Below are 21,793 nucleotides of genomic sequence, written 5' to 3' on the forward strand. Positions count from 1 at the left end.
AAAATGCATACGGACGTGTAATCTTAAAAAATCAACCGTAAAAGGTACTCGAACAAAAATTCAACTTTCCCGCTGTATGGTTCAAAGACCCCTGCTAGTTATTTTTGATTCTTCGTTGGGAATATATCGTCGTATGGTGTGGTAGAACTGAAATGTGCAAGTCGGTAGTCGCAGAGCTGACGCTAGTTCTTTTTTCACGGCGATATTCGACTCAAGGTATTCACATATTTTTTTCCACAATTAAATTATTTTGACGTACATATGAAAATTGTACACATAGTAAATTTGAAACTCTTCAAATAACCCATTCTTTGAGCTTTATTCCGGTACTAAAATTTTCCTTATCAGTTATTATAATCACGAGAAATATTGTCCCGTACATCGAGGCCTTTCACCACGTGCATTTTTCGAAGTCATAACCTCACTTTCGATCATGAACCTTTGCTCCTTGGTGCATCGTCTATTTTAAATTTGAAGCAGCAAATTGAAAATTCACAAATATAATCTTTTTTATGAAATTCCAGGTTGAGTCACCAAAATGACCAACTCAAAGGGTTACCGTAGAGGAACCAGAGACCTGTTTTCACGGAAGTTCCGAAAACATGGCACGATACCATTATCGACGTACATGAAAGTGTACAAAGTCGGCGATATTGTCGATATCAAGGGCAACGGGGCAGTCCAAAAAGGAATGCCCTATAAGGTTTACCATGGAAAAACTGGCCGTGTTTTCAACGTAACTCCACATGCTCTTGGAGTCATTGTCAATAAACGAGTCAGGGGAAGAATCATCGCAAAACGAATCAACATCCGAATAGAACATTTGACTCATTCCAAGTGCCGCGAAGATTTCATCAAACGAGTGAAGGAGAATGAGAGGCTCCGAAAAGAAGCCAAGGAAAAGAACATTAGAGTCCAACTCAAAAGGCAACCAGCACAACCGAGCGAGGCTCATATTGTCTCAGGACGTGAAGCACCCACGCTTCTTGCGCCAATCCCCTATGAATTCATCGCTTAAGTGGAATCAATAAACATTATATTCTATAATTTCTGTTTTGTCTTTTTATTTCTCAAACAAAAACAAAACGAATGAACCCTATATTTGAACATAGCATTACAATCTAATTAGGGATGGCTTGTGTTATCTCGTTGAAAATATTTTTTTTTTGATATTTCCTTAAATGATTCAAAGCTGATGGACTACCAACTACAAAGGATTTATTAAAACTCGATTATAGCTCATTTTCAGAAATACTGCAACCAAACTGTGCAGACTACTCTTGTAGAACAAAATTGGAAAATGAAACTAATCAAAATTTGAACAGAAATTGCTTTATATTTTTCTTTTTTATCATACAAGTCTTCGAGTTTGATTCGAGAACTTGATAATCATTAAAAATGAAAATGGTGCAGCATTTTCAAAGAATTACGAAAATGAGGTCGGCCGTGGTGGTGGAGAGTTTGTTTTTGATGTAATATTTGTGAAGCTCCATGAAGCATCCAGCTCAATGCGCTTATAGGGGGCTTGTATAGTTCAGGCTTGTAACCATACATGTTCTAACGGCCAAAATCCCCAATACTGGATTCCATAGAGGTTATGTTTACCGGTTAATTATTTGTCTTTGTCAACAGAAATATATACGTGAATGTTTTTTCTACTTCAATTTTTGAGTTAATTCAGAACTCATGGGAAAAATAATCACCGAAAATGTAATATTGGTGCGAGCAACGGAGAATATGTTGAAATTTCGTAAACAAACCAATTTCAACGTAATATAAAATTTCCAACAAAACAATCTCTGAAAATACATAACTTTTTATTGTAGTTCTGATATATTCATAGAAATTTTATGAATAAAACTCTTTTGTTATTTCTAGTTTGCAATTCAGGATTTTTCTCTGTCATTGAAACATGAAAGAAGGCTTTATTGACTCTAAAAAATAAAAATGGATACTGGTGACATCGAAGTTGACGACAGTGGACACAGCGACACTATAAATGAATCCAACAATGTGGATTCTATCGATTTGGACAAGGCTGATCTCGATGCCATGAAAGGTGACACTATCGGTGACACAGTGTATAGTGGAAAATGGATTTTAAAAACTCTCATCGCACTGTCCAAGGTTTTGTCACAATTTGTATTATTGCAATTAGCGCTTAATTCCTGAACCTTTGTAAACCTGAAGTATCTTTGATACAATAATTTTTCATCAATTTTTAATCAGTTGAAAAATAATTCTCTCATGGACACATTGATTGGAAGTATCATGAGAAATATTTTTTGACTTTTTAATTTTTTTCTAGTTTCCTACTTTACTTATTAGAATCATTGAAGAATATTTGCAACTCTACCCTGTGAAAAATATAAAACTTTTATTTTTTTTGTAGTCATTTAGCAGAATCTTTTACTAAATGTAGAATCATCAAAACCATGATATTTTATTGCAGGTTTACGAGAATGAGTGGTCAGGGAGTCTTGAAAGCGATCTCTGCACACTATGGGACATGACTGCTGAAAAAGATGTTGTATTTTTTCTCAAGGATAACGATTTTTTGAAAATTGCTGAATTTACCTTAGAAATATCTAAGGAACCACGTTTGACGGTACAGGCAAAAGATGGATGTAGCGTAATGTCTTTGATTTAGCTTGTTGATTTTATAACTTTTTTTTCGTCATGCTAGGAAATAATTATCGGTATTATTGGCAACATGTGTTGTCAACCAGCAATACTCGAAACAGTGGCAAATTCTGATAATTTAACGTTGATAATGTTGGGTCTCCTCTCAACCAATGACATCGAGACACTATTACAAATTCTTCGATTGCTACAAAGCGTCGTTTGGAATATACAGGAAAATCCAGAAACAAAGTGGCTCAGGCGCTTGTTAGATTGTCAATTTCTTGGCGATGGTCTTTGCTTCATTCTCCAAAGTTCAACAAATGGTGAAACATCTTTAAAATTGATTCAGTTCTTAGTTGAGTGATATTCAAATTATTCGAATCGTGAGCTTGACAGATTTGAAACATTTTAATATTCTTTATGCTCTCCAGAAAAAAAAGAAAGACACCTTGAAAAATGTGCTGGTAAAAATGTAAAAATCATTTCAGAATCATAGTCATTCTTGTTCAAAGAGATTCGTCTTGAAACGATTCGAAGTATTATAACCAGGTTGGGATTATGATATATTCTTTTGAATACTAATCACGTTCTTTATTTTCCAGAAAATCTTTTGAGTGCAGCTGTAGACTTGCTCAACGCAATTTCGAATATTGAAACGGCTGAAAAGGGATGTTTGCTCATGGAACTCACGAAAATAAATCAACTCGTACCAGCTCTGATAGAATCTTTTATGCAGTTTATCCCCAAAAAAGATATGACACATTCGCGTCTCGATTTGAAATTCATCGAGAATTGGCTCACTATATTTTCCAATATAATGCAATCGCAGATAGAAATATTCTCGAGAGAATTGGACGATGATAAAGTCGTAAATATAATGCAAGTCCTTTTGAAAATATTGCAACCATACGTAAATCCGAGTAATTTGTTGCCCCTGGATGAGCGACTCGCACTTTGCATACATGATTGCGTCGTTATGACTTCTTGGTTTCGACGAAATAAAAATTACACGGATTCGAAAATAACTTCTGTTGTTGTTACGATAATGCATCAACTTCGTCATGGTAAAAATAAAATTATAGCAAAAATTGTAATATTCTACAATTTTCTTCGTATTTATACAAGCTAGACATATTTTTTAATATTTTTGTCTTTTCCAGCTATCAAGGAAGATTCAAAAATGGATGGATTCATTGAATTAGAAGAAACAAAAGATCTTGCTAAATATTTGGAAAAATATTGGCTTGTAAACCTACACGAATGTCAGGAACACGATATTTTGGAAATGCTTCAATTGTGCGAGGAATCCGTCATTCAAAGTCTAATGGATGTAGCTAAGGAATATTCGACTGAATTCCCCGATGCCATTGACAAACTGATCCGAGTTCAATCTCTGTGACTCGAACAGTAGTTTACCACATAAATTTAGCAATACGATTTATTATAAAATAATAAATATATCAATATTTCGACAGAAAAATGGTCTTGATTAAAAAAGTTATCTCAACCAACCGATCAACTATCATTCCTCATCTCCAAAACTTTTCCCTCCGAATGTAGGGTCAATCTCCACCAATGAATAACTCTACTAGAGACATAGAGTTTGACTTTTGATGAAAAATTTTCCGGTAGAGATCGTTCATTGTAAATATTACACGAGTCTCATTCAAACAATTATTGTTTCAGTTTTTACGTACAAATATATTGTAATCAATTTTTAACAGAGATGAATTCGTTGATGAAAAACTGCTCTGAGTGTCAATAATTGAGATAGGTATAAGAGTTTTGAATTCAGTTATTAATATGACTAGCTACCACGAACAGGATTACCTTAAGGAATGTTGGAGTTGATTGGTCGGTTACTTGTTTAAGATTGGTCTGCTGGTGAGGCTGGTGAAGGTGTCTGATAGAGTGTTTTGATTGTGTTGCAGTTTCAAAAATTCCACACTCTCACAACGATGTTCTAATAATTATAATTTTTATTTCCACACCCTCCGTACCTTGATACGAATTCGTAGTATTTTTTCGAATGAAGTATGTGAACAATACAATATGATGGAATGGCTCGAATTTAATTTCAGGATATGTTATTTTTCTCTGGTGAATCTATATCACGTGACACGATAAGACGATAAAGATTTTACAGGCAGAAAAAATGGTCAAACGATATTTCAAGTATCGAAGTCGTAATCAAAGATGAATAATTGGTGATGTACTATTATTTTATATCTTGTCGAATTAGGGCAGAGAGGAGAGAGGAGCTCGGGTGGTGATGATAAAACCAGCTGAGAAGGCGAGCCAATCGTTTGTGAGCTTTGCATGAGGCGCCAAGTGCAGGAAAAAAAACATTCGAAAGGATTTTTTTTTTATTCAGGGGGTAGTGGGGATGTACTCGAGCTGGACTGGAGAGTTGGTGACGAGATATGTTGAGCATGAAAAGTAAACGGTCGTAAAAAAAAAATATTGCCAAAAGTGCTTGCTGCAAAGAGGAGTCTCGGGGAGGTTTTTTTTCAGTTTTGATTAAATGTGATTTGTCAGTGAGAAATGTCAGAGATTGATATTAAGGATATATTCGACACAAACAGGTAATCAAGTGCAAATCATTGATAATGATTTTCTCTCTCTGCCTTGTTGTTTGTCATAGGTCCTGATGAAAATCGTCATTTCGCAATTTTGAGCTGCAACTTTTTAACCTTCATTTGTGTTTTCCCTTTAATTAAATTCATTTTCGCAAGCATCAATAAGGTTGTGCTCTCGAATCGCATCATAATGACCTTCTGCCAAATTCCAAACATAACCCTACAATATATGAAAAAGAAAAAATACAATTCTTTTTTCTAATTAGAAACTATCTCGGATTCATCAAAATATCTTAACCTTCAACAAAACCAATGTCATTTCATCGATGTTTATTTGAGAATTTACATTTTGCAGTGAAACAGCTGTTTTTTTCGTTTTTAATGCAAATAAAAATGTAGGTTACTCTTTCAACTTCGAAACTCGTGAAAAAAACGTCCTTTCACTTTGAAGGGACTGCTGCTTCTTCAGTACTGCTTCCCAATTATAACTTTATTTAAAAGTTCCCTTTTTTCTTGCAAAAAACTAGAAAAAATTTTTGCAATTTTTCAGGTCTACATTTGCAAAGTAAATAAATGTGTTTATGTTTAAAGATTCACCTATTTATTCAATTATTTATTTTAATGATACTAAGTTAATCCAGTATTTGATTTTATTAAATTGTCAAAAACATACAATAAAAAGATGTAATGTATCGGAAATTAAATTAATAAAACATGCTCATAGATCAAAGCTGTTAGTATTAGCATGTAATACAATGTACTCGGGCTGTACCAATTCCATGCATTATTTTGTAACTTGGGATATTATAAAAATAATTGTGAAAAATGTTTTCAGAGTATCCGGCGGATGGAGGATTCTCTGTTTGATTTTGTATGCTCCATTGGGTCTTGCATTGTTTTTTGCTCGTTTGGCCATCGGATTTAATCTCTGGGTCTTGGGTATTCTATTACCTGACAGAGAGTCAACTAGACAATTCCTTCATTATGGATTTAGCTTGTGCCTTGGAATCTTGGTTAACGTGAATCCAGAGCCCGAACCAAGAGACAAAAGATCACGTATAATAATTGCAAACAGTATTTCGGCTCTGGATCATTTTGCTTTGTACAAAGCGACAGGTGCTTTTACACCAAGCTTATGGGAATTGCCAGTCACTCTGAGTCATTCCCTGGGACTGCACAAAATGGATATGAGCGGCAAAGATGTTCTTATCAGAAATATACAGCAATTCATATTGGCATCAAGCTCCAATGTCATAGCCATACAGCCCGAATTCAGCGCAACAAACAGTCGTGTTGCTCTTCTAAAATTCAATTCCTGGCCCTTCAGCATTGAGTCATCCGTACAACCGGTGGTTTTAGAAGCTCGAAGACCACATATTCTGGGAGCTAATCTAACATCTGTCTCGTCAACGTGGTGGACTGATATTTTTTGGTTCATGTTCGTTCCATACACGATATTCACACTGAGATACTTAAAAGTCAAAAGCAATAACGATCATGAAGTTCTGGCTCGTGAAGTTGAGCGTGACATTGCAGAAGTTCTTGGTATCAGAACGAGCAACTATACCGTTACTGACAAATTTGAATACGAAAAGCGTTATATTATCGAAACTACACAGAGCAGATTACGCCCGAGACGATCGACCAATCACGCTGCCGTTACTATTGAAATGCAAAGTATGGTCCGACAAGTTCGAGATGTTCTTCCATTTGTACCTGGCTACGTTATTCAACGAGACTTGTGTACGTAGAAGTTTTATCACTTAAGCCAACAATTACAGTTTTTCTTTCAATTTGTAATATTCATTTTTTCACAAATCGAAGAATGAATTTCATTCCATAAAATTATTTTGCAATGAATTCCTTGATTCATAATACGATGAATTTATTATCTACTTTATGCAAATTTTTGCGTCTTGCAAATTCGTTTATTTAAAAAGACCATGAATTTTTGTTCCACAGTGAAAACCGGCAACGTTGACATAACTGTTGCAAATTTACTGGACGGAATTGTCACGTACACACCCGAGCAAAGAAGTTCGGGCAGTGGTGGATCGAGTACATTGGAAAATGTGCAGTCTTCGAACGAGGAAAATATACGGGAGAATCTTTCGTTTGAGGAAAGAAAGGCAAAGATGATTGCAACTGCGAGGGAAAAATATATGAAGAAACACGGAATAACTGATTGCTGACACGTTTTTATTTTCTTTTCATTTTGCACACTGTACGTTGAAAAAATGAAATTAAGGCCCAAATACAAGGAAAAATATTACGTACATATATATGTGAATATTTAAATTGACACATGTATATTTGCATATATTGTTCGGTTCATTGAAATCAATGTGATTTTACGATCAAATATCGTCTGGTATTCTCGGTCCTTGAACCCAATTATTAAGTTACTTATCAACCCCTGCTCTACCTACTCCTTTTCGCTGATGTAGCTTTCAGTGCCAATTTATTATCTCAAAGTGTATAGCAAATACTCGAATTAAATTTTCATTGAAAATCACTTATTTTACGGATTTCTCGTAGCACAAAGTCAAATCATGTATTCTTTTCTCATTAGCTTTTCGAGCACTGTGTCACGTGTTCGCTCCCATAAACCTAGCTCGATAAGAGCCAAAAAATTTACTTATATACTTGAATATATAGATACATATATATTCGATAATCAAATTCCTGTTTATTATTTACAATCTGCGTTAAATAAAGTTAAATGAAATACATACAATTATTTGATTTAGAGTACCTTCAACCTGAGAAATTGGGTTTTCCAGAATCAAAGAATGTGAAGCGTTTTGTTTCTCAAATCTCTCCATCAGTTATCCTTTCTAGTTTTGTGATCTGGATAACGATTAAAATCTAACGCAAAAATGGAAAATTCGTATGGAAGTTGGAGAGTGAAGGAAAATGTAACGATGTTCTACATAATAAAATATTCAATGATTTTGATTTGTACGTTAAAAATATCGGATATTCAGCTTTGCCGAGCTCAAATCTCTTGATTTGCTATCCCCTATGGTTTTGTGATCGGGATAATCATTCAAATCCAACGCAAGAATGGAAATTTCGGCGCTCCAACCGTATAAAAATTGGAGTTGAAGAAAAATATAATGAAGTAAAAGAAAAATACTATAAAATATTCAATGATTTTAATTTGTCCGTTAATATCGGATATTCAGCTTTGCCGAGTTGAAGATTTAAAAATTGTTATTGCGAATCATATTTAATTCGGTGTTTCCTTCGCGGAAAAAATGGTGATTGGAGTCGTCAAATACGGTAAAAAAATTCGATTATTTTGGCTTCGTACGTCTAACGTAAGAAACTACTCTTTTACATAAAACTAAAGCTAAAACGAAGCTCTTTAAAAGTTCCCTGTTCGCTATCGTTTTGATTTTCCAATGTGACCGCGATAGCAACTCAAAGACAATCCAAAGATTGCGCTTTGCATTTCTGCGTCGATAATCTGTAAAAAAATTTCTTTTTAATTTTACTCTGAAAAGCTTCTTTCTGTTTTTCAAATAAATTGTTATTGTGATGAGCAATAAAAATATTAATTTAATGAGTCAAGTGTACGAACCCATCTAGTTATACCGATGAGGGTGTCAGCTTGAGCGGTGAATTCGTTCTTGTGGCTAATGCAGATTGTTTGGTTCGATTTGATGTTTCTCATGTAATTCACAACTTTCATGGCGTTAGAATGATCCAGCGCGGCATCGATTTCATCGAAAATTTCGAAAGGTGGTTCTCCATTATTTATACTGCGGAAGAAACGTGGATTATTATTTTTTCTTTTATTGCGATTACAATTTTCAACAAAATTTGTACCTCTGGATGGCAAATAGAAGAGGTAAAGCTGCCATTGTCTTTTCGCCACCCGAAAGGTTGTCGTTCAATTGAAATGATTTTCCTGGGACGATACAATTATATTGAATTCCCGCCAGATAGGGTTCCTCCGGATTTTCTGATAAGATAAACGCTTGAGCCGCTGAATTTCTCATAAGTTGCTGAAAAAAAAAGAAAAAAAAACAGAATGTCAATTGCACTGATTCTTCTATGCGTGTTTATCATTCAATTAATATTTTATGTCATTTTACTTTGTATATAGCATCGATTCTTTCCGAAGCGTCATCGAAAAATCGATTGAACTTGTTCAGTCTATTGATTTTGATACGATCAAATTCTGCATTTGTTTTATTCAATGCTTCTCGATTAAAAATGAGCTTTTCGTTCGTTTCCGATAGCTTCTCTTGAAGCAAAAGCAACTGCTGTGATTGTGGCATATTCATATCGCTCATGCAATCTATTTCTTTTTGCTGATCGTTCACTTTTTTTTTCAATTTATGTAGCGTTTCCTCAACCTCTTCCCCTTCCAAATTTTGTAAATCTTCGGGCAATTTCGAATAGTCAACTGCCATACTCGCTTCTAGCCGAGATGTGTCCGAGGTTGTAGTGTTACTACCAGAAAGTTGGCTCAGCGAGGAATTTTCTGTCTGATCGTTTTCCACAACCAAGAAGCCATCTATCTATAATGTTAACGAGCATCTTTAAATGAGCACCGAGGAAAGTAACGAAAATGAAAAGGTTCCTATTTCATTTATTTCTACAAAGACATCCATGCAATTTTTTCAATTCCTGAGCGAACAAAATATTCCATAGTGAAATCAACCTCATTTTTTGTTAAGTTGATATTTTATTTTATTTTGAATTTGTTCATCTCATAACGAACCTTTGCCTCCGTGAGAAGAGTGTGAATTTTTGCTTTCTTCTTGCCTATTATTTGTTGAAGTTTATTCAGGTCCTTAGAAAGCGCTAGGAGTTCTTTCGACATCTTCGCCAACTGGTTTCTGACTCCCGAAATGTTTTCTTTCATCATGTTCGATTCGGTCATTGATTCCTGATGTTCGAGTTTCAAGCGTTCAAGTTCTGTTCTAGCTTTGTCAACCAAGGATTTACTATCGATCTCACTTTCAACCACAGATTCCAATTCCTTTTGTTTCTGTTCGAAGTTTCTCTTCCATCGCTCAATGTTACCTGTTTCGTTAAATTAATAAGATTATCGGTGTTCAAAGAATACTGGAATAAACTCGATTAACACCCCCGGAAAAAATACGCACGGCCCGTATCTTGACCCTCCTCGTACGATAATTGGTTCATGATACGGTCAATCTGTTGATCAAACTCGCTTATTTTTTCATCGTACAACCTGCGATTAAAAGGAAAGTTTAAATAAATACCAAAAACAATAAAATTTATAGATTTTCCGATTATTTATTCATACCTTTTGCCGTTCTCGTAAACGTTAATATTTGGGATTTCCATTTCTATGCAGAATTGAGCGAATATTTTTTGTTCTTTGACTTCATTGTCCGATCTCAATTCGGTCAATGTTTCCAGTGTTCGATCAACGTTTCGTTTAGCCCCGGCTACTTTTTCCTGGTCAAGATTGCAACGAAAATGAGCTCACGTCTTAGAAAAATGATAATTTTCGTCAAATAAACCATGAAACATTTTTTCTGTATCACATTCTTACCTCTCTGACTGCCCTTTCCGCTTCGAGAGCCTTCAACTCGCCTTCAACTTCACTTAGCTCTCTGTACTGTTGGTATAAACACACATTAAATTTAATAATAAAATAAATGTTTTTCAACAGCAAAGCAAATGGTGTAAAATTAAACGTCATTGTCGCATACGAGAAACATTTTGTGTTAAGGAGAAAATTGAGATCGTTTCCGAACACGTTATCTGGAGTTCACGTTCCGAAGAATGCATTGCGAGTCTCTGAGATTAATAAAAATAGGAATAGAAGGGGCATTTACCGCTGTGCTCAAGTCTTGTCGAGGAAATTGCGAGTACTTTTTTATTGCTTCGATGGTTGCAGCAGCCGAAGATATTTCAAATTGTTTCGGAGCTTCTTTCAAAATTTCTTTGAGTCTTGCAGCGAGATTTTCCTGTTGAATTAGTCATTTGAATATAATTTTAGAATCGAGCTTGTTTTACACTGTTCCATGTAAAGAAAATTCAATGAAAACCTTTTTATTCTTCAGGTCTTGTTTCTCCTGCGCGCTCCAACGTTGAGCCCTTCTGACAAGATCGTGATTGCCGCCTGATATGAGACCCGATTTTTTATAATAGCATCCGTCAAGCGAAACACACTAAAAAGAAAAAAAAATGGAGAAAATATGGAACGATTTGCTCAATGAAAACTGACAATTACTATCGAGATTTTGTCCGCTACTCACGTTATGACCTCTGGCCATTTCGAATGCGACTTTCGACGCGTCTTGCTGAGTTTCACAAACGAGAGTATTTCCCGTTGCGTAAAAAACGGCTTTGGAAATTTCCGGTGACAATTTGATGATGTCGAAGAGAAGTTTCACGTTCGGAGGATCATTGATATCCCTTTAATGCAAAAAAAACGGACACTCAGCCTATCAGTTTTAATTTGGCTTGAACCGTTATTCTGAACGCAAGAAAATTAGCTCACCGGAGATGATCCAACAGGTTGCATTCGCGGAGTTGATTCAACGGCAAAAAAGTAAACACTTTAATTTTATTATCCCGGAGATATTTGATGCATTGTCTAGCAGTTTTCGCATCGTTTACAATTATCGCATCCACATTTGCTCCCAGTACTTTGGTCAGGGCAACGGTGTAGCGTTCGTGAATTGGTTTGCACAGCTCACCTAAAGATCCGTACTAGAAGAAGGAAAATGAATGATGAAGAGAGTATGAGTTTGAACTACATTGGAAATCATCGATTTCATGCGGATTGGAGCCTTTGAACGGATATTCAATGGGTTTCCTTACCGTACAACAGTAGAATTTCATTAAAAATGCAATAGCGATTTCTAATAATGACAACAAAGGGATTTATCAAAAATAAATAACGTTCAACTTACTACGCCTGGAAATTCTTTTTGTAATTCCTTCACAATCTCGTGTGTCCTTCGAAACGAGCAGAATTCGTCTTCTTTCATGTCACCAATTTGTTCATTTATTTTTTCAATTTCTTCCCTCAGCCTTACTACTTCGCCTTCCGAGAACGTGAATTTTGTAGTTAACTGCTCGTACGCTGCGCGCTTTTTATCCAAATCAGCTTCTGCTTGGGCCACGAAATTCTGTAGCTTCGAAATACGCTCCGTGATATTTTCTTTTCGAATTTTGACACGCTTAATCGTGTCTTTCGTCTCGACCAGCTTCGTATTTTCATAGTTATAAATGTCCTCGAGATTTTTCAATTCACGTTCGCGGGCGGACAATCCGTGATTATTGGTCATGCAGGCAACACTCACTGCATTTTTCAATCTTTCGTATTCCCGAACCTGTCCAGAGTTAACCAGAGTATCAGAAGACGTTAGATTTCTTTCGTAGTTTATAAATTACTATCCGTTAACTATGTTGTTAAGCCTAAACAACTAAAAGTGAGTCAAATTTTTATCAAAAAATTTATTTTTTCATAAACTTTTTGGTTTGAAATGATCCGACCTTACTCAATCTCGCGGTAGGATTCATCTTCGGAAAAATGGATTCCACCTTACCTCAGACTCAGAAAGCTGCTTATTACTTCCTAACACATTGACATGTTGTTCAATATATTCGGCTTTTGCGCGCTGAACTTCTTTCAGCGCAGTTTCAAGCTCTTGTATATTTTGTTTTCGAGCCTCGTCTGCTTTTTTTGCTGATTCGTAAATTTTTTTACTAGAGTCGACTTGTTTCTGGAAATATTCTTTTCTTGCCCTGATCTCCACGAGAGCCTCGGTCATTTTTTTAAGTTCGAGTTCTTTTGGCTTACAAGCTTCATCCTTTTTTTCACATATTTCTGAAAGTTCTGCAAAATCCTCCTTCAATTTCGCCAACTCATGTTCCACCTTATCTTTTTTCCTCTCACATTTTTTGATCGTGTCTTTCAAATTTCTCTCTTCCAAATGCAAACTGTCCAAATCTCGTTTAGTATGATGCAAATTGAACAAAAAAAGTTGGAGTTTTGAAAATCGCTGTGAAAAACAATTAAAAAGATTTGAGTGTACAGTGGAGCTCAAATTAGTTCATATTTTTAAAGGCCCAATTCGCATAACTATGTTATACTCACGTTCTCCTCAAGTAATTGTTGAAACTTTATAGTTTCTCGTCTGCAAAGCTGTAAATCTTTTATTTTTTTAGCAATGGACTTTTTCGTGTTCATCAACATTTGATGCTCGTTCGTGAGTTCTGTCACTGTTCTTTTCAATCTGAAATTGGTTGTTTCGAGAGTATTATAGTATTTTTATTTAATAATTATTCTTTAAAAACATACGTTTTATTCATTCCGGAAGAGAAAATTTTATTCTTATATTTATTGAAATTTTATCTCCCTACTTGCTGTTTTTATATTTTCATGCATTGGAAAATAGATTGTGTTCATGGGCTGAGAAATCAATGCAATTCTAAATTTATTAAGAACTAAATGATAAAATAATCCCAGAATTATGAACAAATATATTACCTATCATAGTTAGGTTTGTCTGTTATAGAGCCACTCAGCTCTTCAAACATCAATGTTCGCTCAATAGGATTTTTCATGAGAATTGAGTCGATGGAATCTTGGAGTATCAAGAAATTTTTAACTCTCGTATGAATGTTTAATTTTTTCAGTGCTTCTTCATAATCATCATAAGTTACCTCCTGAAAAAGATTGTTTCTTTATTCTATCATTTAAATAAATCAAACAGTTTCATTAACTTTTGCAGACTCTTACATTATCATTCACAGAGTATTTGTTTTGAGAATCAACGACAGAACGCTGAAAACAAAGTTCCATTCCGTCATTCGACTGCAGGATAATTTTGACAAACGTCCTGTTTCCCGGATTTCTAAAATGGAAATTAAGGTTATAACAAGAAAAAAGAATAATAATTTGGCAAAAAATTGGAAATATTTACTTATCACTTTGGGGTTGTGACGGATGGCGAAGTTCTGCTAGTCTGGATACTCGCAGCTCTGATAATTTGGCTCCCATTACAAAAGCAATGGCATCCTGAAGATTGGATTTTCCTATAAAGTTAACATTTCTATTGTATTCGAATGTAAATATATAGAATTAAATATTATTTTTAATACTTTTAGAAAAGTTCTATTTTTTCTGTAAAGAATAAAATTTCGAAGATTTAACAAAACTTCTTTGTAACTGTTAGAAAACTATGTGAAATTCCTCACAGCTGGTTATGAACAGCTTGCTCTCGATAGCAGAAATTCTTCATTTTTATTTAGCAGCCCGACATGCTGAGATTATATTCATGTTGTATTCCATGCAGTGTTCTTATCTTCAATTTACATTTGTATTGCTTATGTTTTGTTCAATCTTTCTACTTTTACCAGAAATAGAAGAAAAATATTATATCAACACTCATGAACAGTATAGAACAAAAGATTTTGATACCACATCCATTTGGTCCCGTTACGACGATGAATTTTCCATTAAACTTTAAAATATGATTTCTAACGTATGTTTTGAAGTAATTCAACTCCAGTTGCACGAGAATCACCATGATGTGATTTGTCAACGTCAAAACGACGTTGGAAATATATAAGAACTAATAAGTAAACACCCAGGTGTTACAGTGTCTGTTTACGAATTTCGCTCCACTAGACTGACTGACTACTCGCAAATTTTTCAAACAGCGAACCGAACAAAAATGACGTACATATTCACAACAAAACTCGAATGTGCAAGACTAATTATAGACGGCTGGTATCAGCCAATCAGAATTCTCGACACTTGTCGCCAGTCATTTCGGGCATTCTTATTAGTTGCATCGACAAACCGTTTTTCGGGAATTACCCCCCTTTTCTCAGAATATTGGCGGGCTTCTAGATTCGAGTCCTTGAACAAAGACGAATTATTTTCATTGTGGAAACTTTTGATTTACTGTCATTACATTATTTGACGTTAACGTAAAAAAAGATTTGAACGGAAACCTACGACATATCAATACCGATATCAACGCGTTATTCATGGAGATCGCTGATTGCTGGAAACAGTGAAAAAGCGCCCGGGTCGAGTACTAGATTTCGAGGATTGTTTTGACATGTATCGACACGTATTTTGATTTGACTCGTTCAATGTGCGTATTACGTCCGACACCGATTTCGTAGCTCTGTATCGTCCAAAGACCGTGAGGAACATTAATTTTTTATTAATTGTCACGATAAAGATAATTAATAATGACAGTGTTTTTGAAGCTAATTGAGCTTGAAAACTTCAAGTCTTACAAGGGTTATTTCCAAATCGGTCCGTTAAAACCTTTCACTGCCATTATCGGACCCAATGGATCAGGTGCATTAATATGTTTTACTAACGATATTTTCAATTCTTTCATCTTACCATTGGAATTGAATTACATTACGCTCAGACCGCAAAAAAAAAAAAAAATAAAACCGAAAATATCGAAATTTTCAGGTAAATCAAACTTCATGGATGCCATAAGTTTTGTAATGGGTGAAAAAAGCGGTAGTCTTCGAGTCAGACGCTTGAACGAACTCATTCACGGTTCCTCAATAAAAAAACCGATCGCTGAAAGGTTTGTTCATTTTCCCTTCAATTCAACAATTACAGCCAATTTTGAGTCAACTATGGAAATATAAACAGAATATTGAAAATATATAGACAACGGAAATTCGGTAGAAATGACAATAATTATTGGATTGCTTCTAGGGCATGGGTGAAAGCAATATTTCAGTTGACCGATGGAACTGAAAAGAGTTTTTTAAGATCAATTGAAGCTACTGGATCCACATCTGAATACAAAATAAATGACAATGTACGAAACTCATATAAAATTACTTGATCAATATTTTTTATTCTCGAAGTAGTACAGCAATTGAATTTAATATGTTTTTTTTTGCAAGATTGTTACAAGTGCAGTGTACCTGGCTGATTTGGAAAAGTTGGGCATCAACGTAAGAGCCAAGAACTTTCTCGTGTTTCAAGGCGCTGTAGAGTCTATAGCGACTAAGAAGGCAGAGGAGTTGACATCTTTGTTTGAAGAAATTAGTGGCTCAATTAATTTCAAGGCGGATTATGACAGGTTGAGAAGTTTAAAATTTGCCTTGGTAATTTTAAATATTTTCCTAGAGTCAGTAAGACAAAGGTAATTAATGGCAAAACTATGTTCGAAGGCTGAAAGCTGAAATACTAAAAGTAGAAAACGAAATCCAATGCTCTTATTCGAAGAAGAAAGAAATGGTTGCTGAGAAGAGAGAAGCAAATTTGGAGATGAAGCAAGCTGAAAAATATCAACGTTTGAAGGAAAATTATGTGAGATTTTTTTGTTTATCATATAACAAATCTAGCATCAATGAATTTATGAATTTGATTTCAGGCATTGAAACGACTAGAGTTTCAGCTCTTTTGTTTACACCAAAAAGATACATTAATCTGCGGACTAAAGATTGATCGAATGGGTCAGTCTTACAAAGTAGAAAAAATGGATTCAGAGAAAGAAGTCATCGAGGAGATCTTGACAAAAGAAGAAACAAAATCTGCACAGCTTCAACGTGAATTGGCGGAAATAGAACAAGATATAAGAGAAATCGAAGTCGCGATATCAAAGAATAAACCGAAATCCATAAAAATATACGAAGGGATTGCGCATTTTCGGAAGAAACTAGAATCTGCAGAGAAATCGTACAAACGGGCTCAACTTGCTGATGAAACGCACCAAAAAAACATTCGAGATCTTCAGGAAGAACTTGACAAAATTGAGAAAATGAAAGACTCTTTTGAAGCTGGTATCATCAATGAATCTCAGGGATCCAATGAGAACGTTAGGCTAGAAGAAACGCAGGTAAAATGTATTCCTTAACGAATGACTTGCATTTGTTCGTTGCGTAACATTTCCTTTCTATAACATTTTAATTTCAAAATCAAAATTCTTTCCGATATAGCTTCTTTCCAATTTGATCAAAGTGACATTTGGAAAACTGTTCGTCAATGCCTTCGGAACTTCATAAATATAATGTTGAACCTATTTACAACATTTTTTGCAAAATCTATGATTATCCGCAAATTTTTTAAAGCCTCGCATTTTGTTGTACCAGTGAGTTCATTTTTTATAATAAAATGTATAAATTTCCTCCAGATACACGAATACAATCGTTTGAAAGAAGAATCAAACAAAAAATCTGCCTCCTACTTTCAACTCCTCGATTCTGCCAATCGCGAGATCAAATCTGACCAAGATAGACTCGAGTCCACGATCACTCGAAGAACGAAGATCGAAAATAAATTGAAACAAAAACGTGATATGAGGAACGAGATTCTGAGACGAGCGAGCAAGTTGGAAGAGCAAATAAACAAGACCGAGGATTCTCTGGTTAATCAGACGCAATTGCGGGACAATTTGCGGTCTGCCGTTGATTCGGCCAAAGGGAAGATCCAGGAAGTTCAGAGAGAACTTGAGAATATTAGTGGACAACTGGGCGACGCTAACATTGATCAACAGGAATTGGCGAGAACGAAAAGGAAGGCTGAAATCGTGGAAAACTTGAAAAGGCTTTACTCTGGAGTGGTACGATTTCTCAAAAAAGAAAATAATAAGAACACTGTTTCCACTTTAATTTCATGTAATTAACGAATAATTCTGAATTTTTCAGTATGCTCGGCTATTCAATATGTGTGAACCGATTCACAAACGTTACAACGTTGCTCTAACGAAAGTTCTCGGCATGTACATGGATGCGATTGTCGTCGATTCCGCCAAAACGGCGGGGCAATGTGTTCAGTATTTGAAGGAGCAATATCTCGGGCCCGAGACATTTTTGGCACTAGATTACGTCCAATCGTGGCCTATCAAAGAACGTCTCAGAGATATCAAAGAACCTGCGAACGTTAAATTACTGTACGATGTACTAAAATTTTGGCCCAGAGAAATTGATCCGGTCATTTTATTCGCAACTAAAAATGTACTCGTGTGCGAAACTTCCGAAGATGCACGCAAACTCGCGTACGACAAACAAACGCGGTATGACGTGAGTAAAAAAAACTTTTCGCCAAATTCTTGGACTATTTAATTCTAATCGATATTTAGAATCAACGATGAAACAGAATTTTTCTCAGGATGAATATATGACTTGCAAATTTGTTTATCTCTTGTATCAAAGAAGTTTTGCAACCGAAATCTGCATAAGTTTTTATTACAGTGCATTGCGCTAGACGGAACGTGCTACCAAAAATCTGGTATAATGTCTGGTGGAAGTTCAGATCTTGCAAAGAGAGCAAAGCGCTGGGACGACAAAGAAATGGATCAATTAAAATTACGAAAGGTTCGAAAAAATAAGTAATTCTTAACACATGTTTATGGAGTTTTATTTTTTGTACAAATCGTTATTAATTATTATATTCCAGGAAAAATTGACTGAAGAATTGAGAGATTTACTAGCGATATCTCGCAAAGAATCGGATCTGAGTACCATAGAGTCCCAAATTCGTGGTTGTGAGAATTCCTTGAAATACACGAAGGCCGATTTGTTTGAAAATGCAAGTACCAATTCGACGTTCGCTTTGGATAATAGTCGTATATATATATATAACAAATATCGAATCTTTTTTTATAGCAAAAAGAATTTTCGTCACTGGACAAAGAAATTCAAGAACTTTGTCAAGAACTTGAAACTATTCAGGCAAGTTTTAACTATAAAAAATAAGGGAACCGTCACTATCAAATTTCTTGATAGCCACTGAATAATTTATCATATTTTTAGCCGAGTGTCGAAGCCATTGAGAAGATAATTGCGGAACGAGAACGAGAGATTCGAGATATTAAAGACAAGATGAATAACGTGGAGGACGAGGTTTACGGAGATTTCTGTAAGCGGATCGGCGTTTCGAGTATTCGTCAATACGAGGAGCGAGAATTACAGTACGTATCAATGGAATTTGAGCGCATGAAAAGGAACGTGGAAACCCCATTTTTATCTTGAGTTTTTAAACAGCTTGCACCAAGAACAAGCTCAAAAGCGTATGGAGTTTGAGAACCAATGCAATCGGATTCAAACCCAATTGGAGTTTGAAAAACAACGAGATACGAAAAGTACGTTTAATTGTAGGAGTTCCCAGTTAAATACATTTAAAAATCATGAAACAAAAATTTGATATTCAATTGTTAACCACGTCAGGTAATGTTTCCCGATGGAAGGAATTGGTGCAGAAGGCCGAAGAAGATCTGCAATTATCGGAAAGGTCGGAGATCGATTTGACTGCAGAAATATCCAAAGATGAGGCTCGGATGAAACAACTTGAGTTGTTACAAACCGCAAAGAAAAAGAAAATTACTAAAACAGAACAAGACATCGAGCACTGGAGAAGCAAAATCAGGCTCTTGACAATGCGAGCTTTTCATTTGGCGAACGAAATTGATGCGATCGGCATGAAAATAGAGAAACTGATAGAAGACAAAGAAGCAATTCTGGCGCACTGCACGGTTCGTAATTTAATGTTATAAAAATTCCTATCATTTATCACGCCGATTTACCATCGCGAGTTACTTATACCCCTTTAAAACAAATTTACCAGTTTTTCGGATATTATTCTGTTATTAGATGGAAGGTATCACGATTCCAATGATGAATTCAGAAGATCTAGAGTCTATAATTTATAATTCACTACCAAAAAACCTACAAGGACTGGAAGGCGAAGACTGGAAAATAGCTTTCAACAATCTTAAAAAAGCAGAGAGCGATTTGCATGCTGCACTGGAAAAAACGCACGTTCCCAATGCAAAGGTGACTGAAAAAGAAGAATCTGTGAAACTTACTATCGATTTCTTATGCAGAATTTCTTAATCATTACATGTGCACTTTCATTGTAGGCCATTGAAACCTATATGGTGGTCAAAGAGAAGTTTCAGTTGATTAATTCAGCGTTCGAAAAGGCACGACTCGAGGGGAAAAAAATCAGGAAGCAATTCGAGAAGATAAAGAAAAAGCGTTACGACTTGTTCATGCCGTGTTTCGAGCATATTTCGACACAAATCGATCTCGATTATAAGGTAATTATTGTGATTACGTATCCAAACCGTAATACGAACTGGAAAACTGAACAATCATTAATTTTTCCTCCTAATTCCGATGGTCAATTGTTTCCAATTTTTCGTGTTTTTTAACTCGTGCATGAATATACAATTATATATTTGTCTTATCAACGTAGAAAGGATTCAACAATTTACATAATGTATTGAGCCTTTTCGGCTTCTCTACAGGATCTAACGAAAAATTTATCGGCGCAAGCTTTTCTGGAGCCTGAAAATCCGGAAGAACCTTTCATTGGTGGAATTAATTATAATTGCGTACCGCCAGGAAAGCGGTTCCAATTGATACATAATCTCTCCGGTGGGGAAAAAGCTATTGCAGCACTTGCTCTTTTGTTTGCAATTCATAGGTAAATTCGAAAAAACTGCTCCGCAATAAAAATAATGATAAAGAACTAGAAATTCGTTTTTTGTTTAATTGCCAATTCGGTATTCTAGTTTTCATCCGGCACCGTTTTTCGTTTTGGATGAAGTTGATGCATCTTTAGATAATACTAACATCGGAAAACTGGCGAGCTACATTCGTGAAAAGATTAATTCACTACAAACCATTATGATTTCTCTCAAGGATGAATTCTTCTCGCATGCGGATGCACTTATTGGGATCAGTTCCGAAGTTAGTACCGACTGGTTATCTTTCGTCTGCTGTAAAGACGAAAAAAAAATTCAATTAGCATCTTCTTTCAACCATTTTCATTAAAATCTAACATGCAAACAATTTCTTTTACATTTTCGTATGTGATTGGAATATAATTTCGACAAATGATCTTTTCGTAGGTGGCTGAATGTCTTCAAAGCAATGTCTTCACATACGACATCACAACTTGCGATGCTTGAGTATTCCAAAACCCAAGTATTGAGTATCCCCTGCTGCTGAGATTGGACCGATAAGAATGTTAAGAAACACGATTTTTTTTCATTTCCGTTTTCATTAAGTCTACGATGATTGGTCCTGATCATTCCACTCTTAAAGCCTTGTAATTTTTTTTTTGTTTTCTGGTATTGAGTGCAAAAACAATGCAAAATTAAAAATGATCGTGTGGAGTCGTCAAAAATATCGTACTTGTCTTTTCATTATTTTTTTCAAAATTATTATTTCACGTTATTGATGGTTTACGAAGATTGTTATGACGGTATTTAGGTTTAATTAAGCAATTTTTTTTTTGCTTTTCATTTGTTGGAATTACCGAAATTGAATTTTTTAAGTCACGAAAATATTTATAATTGAATTGCAAGTTTATAAAATTATCAGACACAACACGTTTGTCTGACTATTGAAATGCTATAGCAGAAGTTCTGCATTTGTATTATCAAGAGTACAAAATTTGCAAAAACTTTATATTTTCTTTATTTATGAAAGTTTATTATTATAATTAGTCATGTAAGCATATTTAAGGAAATCGAAAATCTCGTGTCTGTAATTCGTTCAATTTATTTAATAAGAAATATACGAACTAGTGTCAATTATATTTTTTCTTTTCAATTATCTGAGGAAACTCCATGGTTTATCCACTCTTT

General features: G+C 35.1%; 5 protein-coding genes across 7 annotated transcripts; 4 read left to right on the forward strand and 1 right to left on the reverse strand.

The window, feature by feature from the left end:
- The first annotated feature begins 77 nt into the window (after nucleotides 1-77).
- On the forward strand, nucleotides 78-1,047 carry LOC122405864 (60S ribosomal protein L21-like). Of its 2 annotated transcripts, none has more exons than XM_043410908.1 (2): nucleotides 78-216; nucleotides 525-1,047. In XM_043410908.1, the coding sequence occupies exon 2, from the start codon at nucleotides 539-541 to the stop codon at nucleotides 1,016-1,018; it is 480 nt and encodes a 159-aa protein (XP_043266843.1). In that variant the 5' UTR covers nucleotides 78-216; nucleotides 525-538; the 3' UTR covers nucleotides 1,019-1,047. The 2 variants fall into 2 exon arrangements, with proteins under 2 accessions (XP_043266843.1, XP_043266844.1); XM_043410909.1 differs by lacking the exon at nucleotides 78-216 and adding an exon at nucleotides 303-326.
- Nucleotides 1,048-1,537: 490 nt separating this feature from the next.
- Nucleotides 1,538-4,105, forward strand: LOC122405862 (uncharacterized). 2 transcript variants are annotated; one of them, XM_043410905.1, is made up of 6 exons: nucleotides 1,538-1,719; nucleotides 1,879-2,127; nucleotides 2,453-2,608; nucleotides 2,687-2,948; nucleotides 3,228-3,689; nucleotides 3,786-4,105. In XM_043410905.1, exons 2-6 carry the CDS (start codon nucleotides 1,948-1,950, stop codon nucleotides 4,022-4,024), a joined length of 1,299 nt encoding a protein of 432 aa, XP_043266840.1. In that variant the 5' UTR covers nucleotides 1,538-1,719; nucleotides 1,879-1,947; the 3' UTR covers nucleotides 4,025-4,105. The 2 variants fall into 2 exon arrangements, with proteins under 2 accessions (XP_043266840.1, XP_043266838.1); XM_043410903.1 differs by having other exon boundaries at nucleotides 1,539-1,770.
- Nucleotides 4,106-4,952: 847 nt separating this feature from the next.
- Nucleotides 4,953-7,936, forward strand: LOC122406408 (lipid droplet-regulating VLDL assembly factor AUP1-like). Its single transcript, XM_043411836.1, has 3 exons — nucleotides 4,953-5,210; nucleotides 6,040-6,947; nucleotides 7,167-7,936. Exons 1-3 carry the CDS (start codon nucleotides 5,170-5,172, stop codon nucleotides 7,394-7,396), a joined length of 1,179 nt encoding a protein of 392 aa, XP_043267771.1. The 5' UTR covers nucleotides 4,953-5,169; the 3' UTR covers nucleotides 7,397-7,936.
- Nucleotides 7,383-14,838, reverse strand: LOC122406407 (structural maintenance of chromosomes protein 1A-like). Its single transcript, XM_043411835.1, has 19 exons — nucleotides 14,629-14,838; nucleotides 14,132-14,243; nucleotides 13,948-14,062; nucleotides 13,696-13,874; nucleotides 13,303-13,441; nucleotides 12,752-13,207; nucleotides 12,113-12,535; nucleotides 11,698-11,909; nucleotides 11,453-11,612; nucleotides 11,243-11,365; nucleotides 11,030-11,161; nucleotides 10,744-10,809; nucleotides 10,492-10,646; nucleotides 10,328-10,416; nucleotides 9,940-10,244; nucleotides 9,308-9,736; nucleotides 9,039-9,217; nucleotides 8,791-8,971; nucleotides 7,383-8,676 (listed from the first exon to the last, which is right to left on the reverse strand). Exons 1-19 carry the CDS (start codon nucleotides 14,735-14,737, stop codon nucleotides 8,593-8,595), a joined length of 3,648 nt encoding a protein of 1,215 aa, XP_043267770.1. The 5' UTR covers nucleotides 14,738-14,838; the 3' UTR covers nucleotides 7,383-8,592.
- A 379-nt stretch (nucleotides 14,839-15,217) lies between these two features.
- On the forward strand, nucleotides 15,218-21,742 carry LOC122405957 (structural maintenance of chromosomes protein 1A-like). The gene is made up of 19 exons (XM_043411055.1): nucleotides 15,218-15,525; nucleotides 15,649-15,769; nucleotides 15,904-16,009; nucleotides 16,098-16,276; nucleotides 16,368-16,506; nucleotides 16,571-17,035; nucleotides 17,330-17,758; nucleotides 17,844-18,218; nucleotides 18,390-18,512; nucleotides 18,595-18,726; nucleotides 18,804-18,869; nucleotides 18,951-19,108; nucleotides 19,182-19,279; nucleotides 19,365-19,669; nucleotides 19,788-19,970; nucleotides 20,057-20,236; nucleotides 20,447-20,625; nucleotides 20,714-20,891; nucleotides 21,053-21,742. Exons 1-19 carry the CDS (start codon nucleotides 15,414-15,416, stop codon nucleotides 21,110-21,112), a joined length of 3,588 nt encoding a protein of 1,195 aa, XP_043266990.1. The 5' UTR covers nucleotides 15,218-15,413; the 3' UTR covers nucleotides 21,113-21,742.
- Nucleotides 21,743-21,793: the final 51 nt, after the last annotated feature.

This window comes from Venturia canescens, chromosome 2 (assembly GCF_019457755.1).
Source record: "Venturia canescens isolate UGA chromosome 2, ASM1945775v1, whole genome shotgun sequence".
In the NCBI taxonomy this organism is placed as follows: domain Eukaryota; kingdom Metazoa; phylum Arthropoda; class Insecta; order Hymenoptera; family Ichneumonidae; genus Venturia; species Venturia canescens.

Bases quoted from the DNA above. Each gene is read 5' to 3' on its own strand.
- LOC122406407 (XM_043411835.1), bottom strand. From the start codon at position 14,737: ATGGTGATTCTCGTGCAACTGGAGTTGAATTACTTCAAAACATACGTT. The intron at 14,063-14,131 runs GTAAATATTTCC...TTTCCATTTTAG, and splicing joins TCACAACCCCAAAGTGATAA to AAATCCGGGAAACAGGACGT. The intron at 9,218-9,307 runs GTAAAATGACAT...TTTTTTTTTCAG, and splicing joins GAATCGATGCTATATACAAA to CAACTTATGAGAAATTCAGC.
- LOC122405957 (XM_043411055.1), top strand. From the start codon at position 15,414: ATGACAGTGTTTTTGAAGCTAATTGAGCTTGAAAACTTCAAGTCTTAC. The intron at 20,237-20,446 runs GTAATTATTGTG...GCTTCTCTACAG, and splicing joins AAATCGATCTCGATTATAAG to GATCTAACGAAAAATTTATC. The intron at 20,892-21,052 runs GTTAGTACCGAC...ATCTTTTCGTAG, and splicing joins TTATTGGGATCAGTTCCGAA to GTGGCTGAATGTCTTCAAAG.
- LOC122405864 (XM_043410908.1), top strand. From the start codon at position 539: ATGACCAACTCAAAGGGTTACCGTAGAGGAACCAGAGACCTGTTTTCA.
- LOC122405862 (XM_043410905.1), top strand. From the start codon at position 1,948: ATGGATACTGGTGACATCGAAGTTGACGACAGTGGACACAGCGACACT. The intron at 2,128-2,452 runs GTTTTGTCACAA...ATTTTATTGCAG, and splicing joins CTCTCATCGCACTGTCCAAG to GTTTACGAGAATGAGTGGTC. The intron at 2,949-3,227 runs GTGAAACATCTT...TTTATTTTCCAG, and splicing joins TCTCCAAAGTTCAACAAATG to AAAATCTTTTGAGTGCAGCT.
- LOC122406408 (XM_043411836.1), top strand. From the start codon at position 5,170: ATGTCAGAGATTGATATTAAGGATATATTCGACACAAACAG. The intron at 5,211-6,039 runs GTAATCAAGTGC...AAATGTTTTCAG, and splicing joins GATATATTCGACACAAACAG to AGTATCCGGCGGATGGAGGA. The intron at 6,948-7,166 runs GTACGTAGAAGT...TTTGTTCCACAG, and splicing joins CGTTATTCAACGAGACTTGT to TGAAAACCGGCAACGTTGAC.